Genomic DNA, 11850 nt, shown 5'->3' on the forward strand with positions numbered 1-11850 from the left:
CACTCTCATGCACTAACATAGTAAGAACAGTTTTACACAGTTCAAAGAATATTCGAGTAAAACACTTCCTTTTGAGTTAATTAAAATGTCAAATGTTAGCAAAAGTATTATTTGTGAATAATACACAATCTATGATATGTGGGTTTTTCCAAGAACCTCTATGAAAATATAAGAGCAACCAACTTCATGTACATGCAAAAAATATTTAAAGGTGCATCAAATACAGTAATAAATTACTAAATATCATATTTATGAAACAGAATGTGCAATATGATTCCTAATTCAACAAATAATAGAAAAAAACTAGAAAGAAATTTACCCACATATTAGCAGTGTTTTATTTCTAAATGGAGGGTAGGGTTCTGAAGAGGTAGTTTTTCTTCATTTCAGTGTATCTTAAATTTTTTATAATAAACATTATAAGTAGACAAGAGCTCACTTTATGAAATAGTTTAATCCCATTATAACAAATTCTGAAAGATGTCCTTTTCTTACATAAGAACTGGGTGGTAAATATGGCACCATTTTAATAGCAAAACCCTGGAAATAACCTATAGATACATACACACACAGACACACAGAAACACACATAAATAGGGAAGTGGTTACATGACACAAACCATGTGTGGAGTATCATGCACCTGTGAAAACAGAACTACCAAGACCTAATGAGTCATCACTAAGCTACCACACTAAGTAGAAGAACAGTATATTCCCTCGTTTTTATTGAAAAAGTGATGGGGAATATGTTTATTTATGTTTAGACTAGTTCTGAACAGACACTGAGGAAACTGGTACTAATGGGGAAATTGGGAATCTCAGTGAGGGGAAGGTTTCATTATAAGCCCTTTAGCTGGATTTCACTTCTTATAATTTTTTTCAATTAAAAAGAAGTTAACACTGTTTCAAAGGCCCCTGGTCTGGAGACTGGAAATGGAAACATTATTAAAGCAAGGAAGATTAGTGATAATTCAGTTTGACTTTCTCATTATCAAGAATTACAACTTTCATATTATAAGATGTGAAAAAGAGAAGCCCAAAAAAGATAAGCAACTAAATCACAGACAGTTGGTTACGGAGATAAACATTTCTTCTGGTTTCCGTTGTACTTTTAACAATTTCACATTTTGTAGTAAAGATGTGATACGAATCATGCTGCTTGCCAACACACTAGAGTTTACCAATGTTCCTTAAAAATATTAGAGCATTAAAGCATTGCAAGGAAAATTAGTTTAAAAAGACGTAGGATTTTATCAGAACCACCTTCTCAGTGCCTGCAGGCCATTCATGTTCCTTGACTCCCCCCGCAGTTAAAGGAGAGCGTTAAGTAAAGTGGGAGGCGGATGCCAGACATGCAGGCTACACGGCACAGCAGAGCATCCTGGAGAACAGACCAGGGTTCCTGAGCTTCGTGGTTTTCTGGACTCGATGAGCTCTGATCTCTCTCCCTCGGAAGGATGTGGCACGGAGTGTGGACGCCTCCAGGAGTCACAGAGAAATGAGGGGGCACAACAAGCCAAACGCCCTGCAGGAGGACAAATACGGAGGACAGCCTCCTATGTCACTGCAACAAGGAAAGAGAGAAAAGGGACTCCCTGGAGACAAAAACGTCCTCAGAGGCTGACGGCAAGGCAAAGATGCGCAGGCGGCACTTAACCGCCACGCCCAGGGAATAGACACCGATACAATTCTTTCTAGAGAACAAAGCGTATCAAAAGCCTTTACAATATGCATACTTTGACCAAGCAATTCAACTTCTTTAATTTATCCTAAAAAATAATGATAAATTGTTGGCTCTAAAGATGTTGTTCACAATAAAATAAAAACCACCTAAACATCCAAAAATAAAGTATAAACATATATACTTCATACAAAGCTCATGCAATGAGCATGTACAGTAATTTTTAAAAATTAAAATTTTAATTTTAGAAAACAGATTGAATGACTTAGCTCTCAGCTTTGGGATAAAATAGAGTCAGACACAAGACAGAGCGGAATGGCTAGAGCAAAACAAAAAGCCTCAAGATCAAGCCTCACACACAAGGCTCGCGGTCCTCCGATGAGCCCTGCTTTCGCACACTCTGCCTCCGTCAGTAACAACTGCTGCCTGATGGCGAGTGTGGCCACCCACATGTGGACATACCTGCGGGCGTTCTGCTCACCAGGCCCTGACTGCATGCCCCTTTCTCTGCTTCTGTAAATGCTGGCATCCCTCAGAGTTTTGTTCTGAGCCTACAAGTCTTCTCAGAGGAACGCTTTCCCGAGGATTCCGGTGCATCTCACAATTTCAACCACCTACTGATGGACTCCCAGGCTCTACCCAAAGGTCCAAACCAGTGCTTCCTGAACATCCCCAAACATCTCACATTGCACAGGCCCCTAGGAATGGAACATCGTCTTGGTTCCTGGAGTCACTATCCACTCTGGTAATCCCAAACACCTGAAGTGACCCTCTCATTGCAGAGCTCATCAATTCTGCCTCCTCAACAGCTCTTCAGTTCCACTCCACTCAGCCTCCCCCCTGGCTTTGCTTTAGGCCCTCATTACTCTTCTGCACAACTACCGCTATCTCTCGCCTGGTTTCCAACCACCTGCACTGCCCCACGCTCATCTCTCCCAAAACCTCACTTCAGTGCTTAAAATCCTTCACTGGCTCATCAATGTGCCTGGATATGCCAAGTGTGACCCCCGGAACCCTTTGTGATCTGGCCCCCGACTGCCCGTCCCCAGCCTTCTCTTCTCCTACCCTAACTCCAGCCGTGTTGAACCATCTGTAGGTGATTACCACCCCTCCATGGCTGGACACCTCTGTCTATGCTGTTCCTTCTCACTGATGGCAACAATGTTCATACATAAACAGTGGTAAGAAACCCAGCGCACAAAAGTCTATGGCACTAACCTTATACCATTTGCCTGGAGTTCTGGAAACAGGATACACAAGGACTAAAAGAAAAGGAAAACAAGCTTTCTCCCTTCATTCTGGTACAGGACTGTCCAAAAAAGTTCCCAATGAGCAAAAATTTACCACGATACTCTCCTACTTCACTCACCTCTCTTCCATATCCTCATGTGTCTGCACCCTGCCCTACGGTTGTCATGGTGACAACCCAAAGACACTCATTCCAAAATTATCTACTCCCCCCCGCCCAACCGTATATCCCCCCTTTTCTCCAAGGGTAGTTGGATTAAAGAGGCAAATGACCTAAGTAAATGCACAATGCCGCAAATAAATGTCATCTGCTTAAGTTTCCAAGGCACAGAGCTACAAAGTTGTCTCCGAGTCAACTAAATTTCATCAAAATGTCTACTGAAAAATTACTTGGTCAACAATTTTTGCTTTATAACTGTTTCATTATTTACATAATAGTTACATAGCTAGTAACTACTGACTCAATATAGTAGGAGAAAAAGAAAGCCATAATATTTAACTCTTAATAGGCTGAAACAGAAAAATAACATCTGTAAGTCATGTGGTATCAGCGTTTACAACTTAGCTAAAACTGACACCCCTTCTGTGGTTTTAGAATATTTCCACAAATTTGGGAACACCTGGGTGGCTCAGTCGGTTGAGCCTCCAACTCTTGATTTCAGCTCAGGTCATGATCTCAGGGTCGTGAGACTGAGCCCTGTGTCCGGCTCTGCGCTCAATGGGGAGTCTGCCTGAGATTCTCTCTCTCCCTCTGCCCCTCCCCCTGCTTGTGCACATGCAGGCATGCACTCTGTCTCCCACAATAACATATATTTTTTTTAAAGAATATTTCCACAAATTCTTTGATGCTGCTTCCCTTTAAGAGGTGGAACTTAACTTTACCTTTCACCTTGAGGGTGGACTGGGTGGATAGAATAGGACGAAAGTGTATGTGACCTTCAGGACTACCTCGTACAGGCATGCTGCTTTCTCTCTGCCCTCTCACATCACATGCCATGTCATGAGGACATTCACGCAGCCCTCAGGAGATGTGCAGGTAGGAGGAAACTGACACCTCCCACCAAGACCAGGTGTGGATCCCCAGTTCAGTCAGAGCTTTAGACACCTGAGCTTCTGAGAGATGCTGAGCCAGAGCCACCCCACAAGCTGCCCTCAGATACCTGTCCCACAAAACTGGGTGAAATGACGAGAATGTACTGCTTTAAGCCACCATTACACTGGAATAGAGAACATGTCCTTCGTTTACTGGAAATTAAGAAAGTGGTAAAGTAGATATCATGACTGGTTGTTTTGTTTTTTTTTTTTAATTTTATTTTTAAGTAATCTCTACACCCAATATGGTGCTTGAACTTACAATTCGGAGATCAAAGCTGCATGCTTGGGGCGCCTGGGTGGCTCAGTCATTAAGCATCTGCCTTCAGCTCAGATCATGATCCCAGGGTTCTGGGATCGAGCCCCTCATCGGCCTCCCGGCTCAGTGGGGAGGCTGCTTCTCCCCCACTCATGCTCTCTCTCTCAGATGAATAAATAAAAATCATTAAACAAAACAACAAAGTCACATGCTCTCCTGAGCCAGCCAGGCACCCCAATATCATGATTGTTTAGACTAATATTTAAATGCTCACTGCAGTACTGTTTTGTAATCTGCTTATTTCCATAAACAATGAATCATTTTAATAAATATAATACAGATTTTTTTTTTAAAGATTTTATTTATTTATTTATTTGAGAGAGAGAGAGAGAGAAACAGCATGAGAGGGGATAGGGTCAGAGGGAGAAGCAGGCTCCCCACCGAGCCGGGAGCCCGATGCGGGACTCGATCCCAGGACTCCAGGATCATGACCGGAGCCGAAGGCAGTCGCTTAACCAACTGAGCCACCCAGGTGCCCCTAAAATATAGATATTAATAAGCAAACATCATGACCACTTTAAATGGTTGTATAGCATTCCATTACGTTGTTATATTACCATCTGCTTAACAAATTTCCTACTGTAGGCCATTTAGGTTGTTTTATATTTTTAATATGATGAGTATCGCCACAATCATCATTTTTTCCCATACATCTTTCCTATGCACCTGTCAAATTAGTTCCTTAGGATTAATTTCTAAAAGTAGAATTACTGGATTAGAGGGGATGTACCTTATTAAGACTTTTGATGCTAAACTGCTTCTCCCCCGCCCCCCCCCCCCACCAAGTGGGTTGTGCCAATTTACACCATCAGGCATGTCCAACTTTAATCTGATTACCCCGAAAGGCAATGAACTATAAGGAGACAAGCCAACAGAAGAAAGTTCCCGCTCCTGCCTTCCTGTTGACAAACGCTATAAATAAAGGAAGGTGTGAAGAGGCCACGGCTGGAGAACAGGAACATGTAGAAAGCAGCTACTCTTACAGTGGCATAAAATAAAGGTCACTGTTAAGAATAAGATGTCTAACTTCCAAACTTCTAGCTGTCTGCATTCTATGAAAGTTTTAAGAATAAAAGGAAAGTCACAGAAGAAAACTCCCTATTGCTTTTGCAATAAACTCTTTTGAGGCTCCTGTGCAGTCCTATGACACTTTCCATGTGTTACCTTAATTAAGAGACTTAGTGGGCAAGTAAGTTCCTAACCAAGAAAATCAGCTTCAGTGTGCACAGCCAGACAGGGACTGGTGAGGCAAGCTAGGTACCTGGAGAACAAGATTTAAGGAGGTGCTTGCTCTGTGGGTGGCGTTGGTGCAGGGCCAGCCATGAGAGTAAGGGCCCCCTTAAGCCCTGCAGTTGTACAACTTGCGTGAGTGCCTCCCTAAATTCTGTGCCCTAGCTGCCTTGCTTGCCTCACCCTAGGCCCTGATTACGAGTACAAAAGGAATTAGACAAATAGTCACAGCCTTCTAGTCCGCTTGATTTCCCAAAGAACAAAATCAAGAATTCCTGACCTTATCTGCTACAAGGAACCAGTTTTTTGGTCCCATATATGAAGGCTACCAACAATTACATTCAAGAGAACAGAACTGGTACTGCTAGATAAAACAGTAATGTAATAATACCAGTCCTGACAATAAATTAACATTCTTAAATCTAATCTCAGATAACATTTTTACTTAATGCCAGATCTATAAGAGTTTTATTTTCCACTGCAATGTACACAGAGTAGCATGACAACACATATACCAAGTGCCAACTTAAAAAAAAAAAAACAGCATGGAGGGGCACCTGGGTGGCTCAGTCGGCTAAGGATCTGACTCGATCTGAGCTCAGGTCTTGATCTCAGGGTCCTGAGTTCAAGCCCCGAATTGGGCTCCACACTGGGCATGGAGCCCACTTAAAAAAATTAATAAAAAAAAATAAGTAAAAAAAAAAAACCCAATTAAAAAATGGGCAAAAGGTAACATATACAGATGGCATATAAGCATATGAAAAGATACTCCACATCATGTGTCATCAAGGAAATGCAAATTAAAACTATGAGATACTACTACATACCTATCAGAATGACCAAAATCCAGAACACTTGACATCACCAAATGCTGGCAAAGATGTGGAGCAACAGGAACTCTCATTCCTTGCCAGCGGCAGTGCAAAATGCTGCACCCACTTTGGAGGACACTTCGGCAGTTCTGTTTTGTTTTTAAAGATTTATTTATTTATTAGAGAGAGAGTGCACACATCCGGGGGGAGGGGCAGAGAGAGGGGGAGAGAAGCAGACTCCCTGCTGAGCGAGGGGCTCGCTCTCAGGACCCTGAGATCATAACCTGAGCTGAAACCAAGAGTCAGACGCCAAACTGACTGAGCCACCCAGGCGCCCCCAGTTCTGCAGTTTCTTATAAAACTAAATACTTGTAATACAGGATGCAGGGAGTATGGGGGAGGATGAATAAGTAAAGGCGGGAGGATTTTTAGGGCAATCAGCTATTCTGGATGATACTCAAGGGTGGATAATATGTCATTATACATTTGTCAAAACCCATAGAAAATACAACACAAAGAGTGAACATCAATGTATCAGTATTGGCTTATCAATTATGACAAATGAACCACACTAACGCAAGACGCTAATTAACTGGGGAAATGTGAGGAGCCCCCGCCTGGGATCTCTCTCTCTCTGACAAATAAATAAATAAAATATTTAAAAAATATATTTTTCTCTTCTGCTCACACCTAATTCTTCCCACTCCCTTCCCCCAGGACTCTGAAAGCTCTGCAACGCCTCCCTCCTCTACCTGCCCCTTCCCCAGTCTATAGCTTGCTCAAGTTTCTCCCATCCCCCCCAAAACAAAACCTTCCTTAGACCCTGAATGCAACCTTCTTCAGGTCCTTTTCAAAAAAGATCTAGCCACTTTTTGACTTCCCATTCACTCCCTGATGTACTGCAATCTGACTTCCAAGTCCTACTACCCTGGCCTATTATCCCCATAAAGTCACCCCGGGCTTGGTATTTGTTAGTGTTTCCTCACTGCACCCCTGCAGCACCTGGCACTGTGGTCGCTTCCCCCCGACCTGCCCCAGCCCCACGCCAGGTGTGATTCTTTCCTAAATATTCTCCTCACTTATTAGATGTTACAACATGCCACAAGCCACGCCCCATCGCATACTCCAGGCCTTCCCCTCGGGACTTCTTTCTGCGTCATCTATCTGTTGGTAACTACCAAATCTGCATGTCTAGCCCATATTTCTCCCTCATTTCATACATGTACAATCAATAGCCTGTTACACATCTCTACTTATGTCCACAGAAACCTAGACATTCTGTTCAACAACCACTTCCTCCTCTTGGAGAATCTGCTCTCCACAACTCATACATCTAGACTGCTCTATTTGTACCAAAGATTCCATCCCCCATCCCAGACTCAGCTCATCAGGTGGGAAGCTGACCCAGACCAATCAGATTTCCTCTCCTGAGAAATGGAATTGAGATCCAACAGTCTCAGTAGGGCACCTCAACTAGGAAATCATACACTGCCAAGGTCACATGCAAGTAAAAGAGAGAAAGCCAGTCAGCAGAAAGCCAAGAATGAAGGAGACAGTGCAGCCCAACACCAAGAGTAACCACCTTGATGCTAATGACTTGGTATCTGGGTACGTTTCTGTCCTTACGTTCTTTGAGATACCATCATATTCTTCCCATACACTTTTTCCCCCCTACTAAGCAATTTTCAGTGGATTTCTATACTTGTAATTGAATGGTCCCTAAGATATTCTTCTCTGCACTACAAGAAAGGAAAAACAAATATTACCCATGAACTATGTCATGCCACCAAGATGTATCCTGATTTCAGAAATATTAAAAAGTAGGAAACTGTGTAACTTAGAATCAGCGGAATCCAGTATATACTTACTCTGTGTATACCCTTCCACCCACTTAGAATACCCTTCTTGTTTCCCACCGACCCTAATTCTATCCATCCTTCAAGACTAAGCCCCAACCAGCTCTACCCTTTCCTGGACCAGCCCTAACACAAACCTAGAATGTAGTAACTATTCTCTACCATTATATGACTTGTAATTGTTAAAGTCTTCTCTCTCCAACAAGATTATAATGAGGGCATGGAAGTTTCCTTATTATGCTTCAGATGCTAGACAGAGCCTTCACAAATAAACATTAAAGATATTCATTTAATTTGGAAAAAGAAAAGATGTATTCAAAAGGTGGCAATATTCAGTTTTCCACCAAGTTCAAGAAAGGAGGAAAATTACAAATAATTTAATACATGAAGGAAAGACCCTTATAACCTTTTGCCTTTTAAATTAGGGGAAGGAATTACATTGTACCCAAAGAGAATTAAGGAAAAATATGCATTTGTAGGTGCTCAACAATTCTGCCAGGAAACAAAATTAAAACTGTAACTACAATGAAACTACATCCCCACCAGAACTGCCAAAATTAAAGGACTGACAATAAGAATGTTGAAAGGAAGTGAGGCCACGGACACCCTCAGACAATGCAGGTATGTGCACTAGAGCTAAGCTAAGTGTGTGCATAACCCAGCATATGAGCGGCTGTGCCCTCCAGAAGACACCATAAAAACAGAATGCATCGACCATGCTGTTTTCACACAATGCAACAAAACAAGGAGAGTGAACTCCACCTCTCAGAATGCGGACCCCAAAACAGGAACAAACTGTATGTGACTCCATTCACATGAAGTTCAACAGACAAAACTAACGAACAGTCACAGGGATCAAATAGCAATTATCTTTGGGAGAAGGAATATTGAATGGAAGGGAGCAGGAGGGAGCCTATGGAATGCTGGGAATGTTATTTGATTGGGGGGGGGGTGGTCACAAGGGTGCAGTCATTCGTAAAAATCCTTCCAGCTGAACCTGCAGTTGATTTCTCACCCAGATTCCAGGCCAGAGCACCCATCCCCCAGCCGCTGTGTGTTATAACCACTATTGGCCCCTGAGTACCTTCCCAGGACAACTGCCCTCAGCCAAGGGCCAGCAGTGTCACACTCCCACCCTCACCCCAAGGGTGGCCTGCAGCCAAAGACCAACTGATGGGGGGGCAGACAGAATTACAAAATTCAGCCCCCTTACCTCAAGAAGGGACAGTTCTGTGATGCCAGCCACGGTCCCGAGTTCTTGGTGGGACTGGGCTTCAGCGAGACTCCAAGCAAGAAGACCTTTTCCCTGCCCTCTCCTTCCCACCCCACCCCCCAATTTCAGTCGCACCAAGGTCACCTCCTCAAGCTCTTCTAGGCACATGACCTAAGACACGTACAGTTAATGTTTAGTCTCAATCAAAAAGAAAAAAAAATTGTTTTGCACAGCTAAAAACAAGATGTGCCATCTCCCCGAGATTCTGATCAATAGATAAGAATTTCCTCAGACTAGAGTCGTGTTACCAGTTGAGAAAACAGCACCCGAGCAGGGCATGCAGGGGCCCTCCTGTCTATGAGAGAAGTCACAAGTGACATGGATTCTGAGGTGATGGCCTGTCCTCAGCTTGCTGTGTGCATGTGCAATCATTCATCTGCTCTCTACCTCACGTGTACCCTAGATCTGCCCGGAGGGCCCCAAGGCCTCTTCTACACTCCAAGGGCAGAAACACCTCTATCTCATTTGTAATTTTCACGACTACCCAAACCACTGAATGTTACCCATGCCAACCGTGCCGCAGCCACACAGTACCTAGTTAGTACCTAGTTCTGCAGCCAGCCACTACCATGCAAAACTCAGGCTTGAAAGTTATGGGCACAGTTCTCTGCCAACTCCCTACTGGGTTCCCTTCCGCTGCCCCGGGAAACCATCACACACACACACCCTGGGCCCGATTTTAAAAGGATGTCCCTACTCGGATTTGAGCATCCACCGAGGATTGTGTGTCAACCCAGTTATTTGAGTGTAACGTACAGAATGTGCTAATGAAGAGGCGAAAAAGAATATACAAAGCATTTAAAAGACATTCAAAAAAATTCTCTGGTCAACAATCAACTAGCTAGACTCACTGAGACTTTTCAAACAAGCACGCAGAGCACGCTTTTATTTGTAGCCTGATGACAGCAAGACAGGCAGAGAAGGCAGCCCCGAACCAGGACAGCGGAGGGGCCGTGAGAGACGAGCGCGGGAAGCAACGCCCACCCTCACCTATTGTGAGCACGTCCCCGAATCAGCAGGTGCCAGTCACCAGGGAGGACGCAGGGCGACGGCCGCCGGCGCCCCCTCGCTCTGCAGCTAAGAGAGTGACACGGGGCCGAGCCTAGCGGGAACGCGGTGCTAGAGTCCCTCCGGCGGCGCTTCCAGAAGCTGGTGAAGAGGAATCGCCGGCTCTGGATTCAGTCGCGTGGCCGGCTGAGAGCTCTGCCCCGATTTCAGAGGCGGCTGGCCGTAACAGATACACCCGTTCGCCCTCCACGACAGCAAAGAGCCCTCGGGCGCGTTCCAGGAGCAACGGCCGCCCGAAGCCGAGGAGGACGGAGCGTCTAGAACCCACGTCCGAAGAAACGCTCCGTCCCCAGCGCGGACCCGCAAGGGCTGCGGCGCGCTCGGCGGCCGGCCGCCTGCCTCGGGACCGAAGGGGTCAGGCCGCCGCCGCGCCCGGCCCACACAGCCCTTCCTCCCCCGCCGCGCCAGGAAGCCCCGGGGGCGGGCGAGCCGCCGCCGGGGGCCGCACGCACGCGCGCCGCTCCTACCTTCCTGCTGGCGCCTCCGAGGGACACCTTGGGCCTCGTTTTGAAGTCCCCTTCGAAGCTAAACATCTTCACGGCTTAGCCCATGCGGGACGAGCCCCCGACTCCGAGAGCGGCGGGGCGGGCGGGGCGGGCCCCGGGGGCGGGGCCTCCCGCGGGGAGGGGTCTGCCGAGAGGAGGGGTCGCCGCGGGAAGCACTGCGCCGCGGCGGGGAGCGAGCCCGAGCCGGGGCCGGGGCCGGAGCCGGGGCCGGAGCCGGAGCCGGAGCCCGAGCCGGAGCCCGAGCCCGAGCCCGAGCCCGAGCCCGCCCCGCGCGCTCTGCCCGCCCGGCCTGCCCTCGGGGGCGAGGCGGCGACACTGGGGGGACCGCTCCTCCTCACCTCCCCCCTCATCCACGCCTCCCCACTGCTCCGGCCGAGGCCGAGGGCGCCTGCAGGGCCGCGGAGCCGCGCTCGCACCGGGAGCAGCCGCCGGCAGGAAAGATGGCCGCCGGCCGGGGCTGGCGTGCGCGCGCCCGACGCCGACGCCGACGCCCTGCGCCCCGCGGGCCGCCGGCGTGCGCGCGCCCGGCGCCGACGCCGTGGCGCCCCCCGGAGCCCGGCAGCGTGCGCGCGCCCGTCGTCGGCGCGCGGGAGCGTGGGAAGGCCCCGCGGGGCGCCGGCTCTGCGGCGGCGGCGCGGGGCGGGGGAGGGGAGACGCCGGCACCTGCACCCGGGAGCTGGGCGCGCATGTGCGCTGTCCCGGGAGGCGGGGCCGGCCGCTTTCCGTGCGACGCCCAGCTGGGCTGATGGGAGAGCGAGGGGACGG

General features: G+C 47.3%; 1 protein-coding gene across 3 annotated transcripts in view; it reads right to left on the reverse strand.

Annotated features, from left to right (window-relative positions):
• The window catches only part of UBE3C (ubiquitin protein ligase E3C), a 123076-nt gene extending 111524 nt beyond the window's left edge, over positions 1-11552 (reverse strand). For 2 of the 3 annotated variants that reach the window (XM_045863968.3, XM_045863967.3), the window contains exon 1: positions 11047-11551. In XM_045863968.3, the coding sequence (XP_045719924.1) occupies positions 11047-11112 (66 nt within the window). In that variant the 5' untranslated portion in view covers positions 11113-11551. Of the gene's footprint in view, positions 1-11046 lie in introns of all 3 variants that reach the window. The other variant, XM_054505121.2, reaches the window with a different exon arrangement.
• Positions 11553-11850: the final 298 nt, after the last annotated feature.

The sequence above is a fragment of the Mirounga angustirostris genome, unplaced genomic scaffold (genome assembly GCF_029215605.1).
Source record: "Mirounga angustirostris isolate CCGP_5_RB_7025 unplaced genomic scaffold, mMirAng1.0.hap1 SCAF_12, whole genome shotgun sequence".
NCBI lineage: Eukaryota > Metazoa > Chordata > Mammalia > Carnivora > Phocidae > Mirounga > Mirounga angustirostris.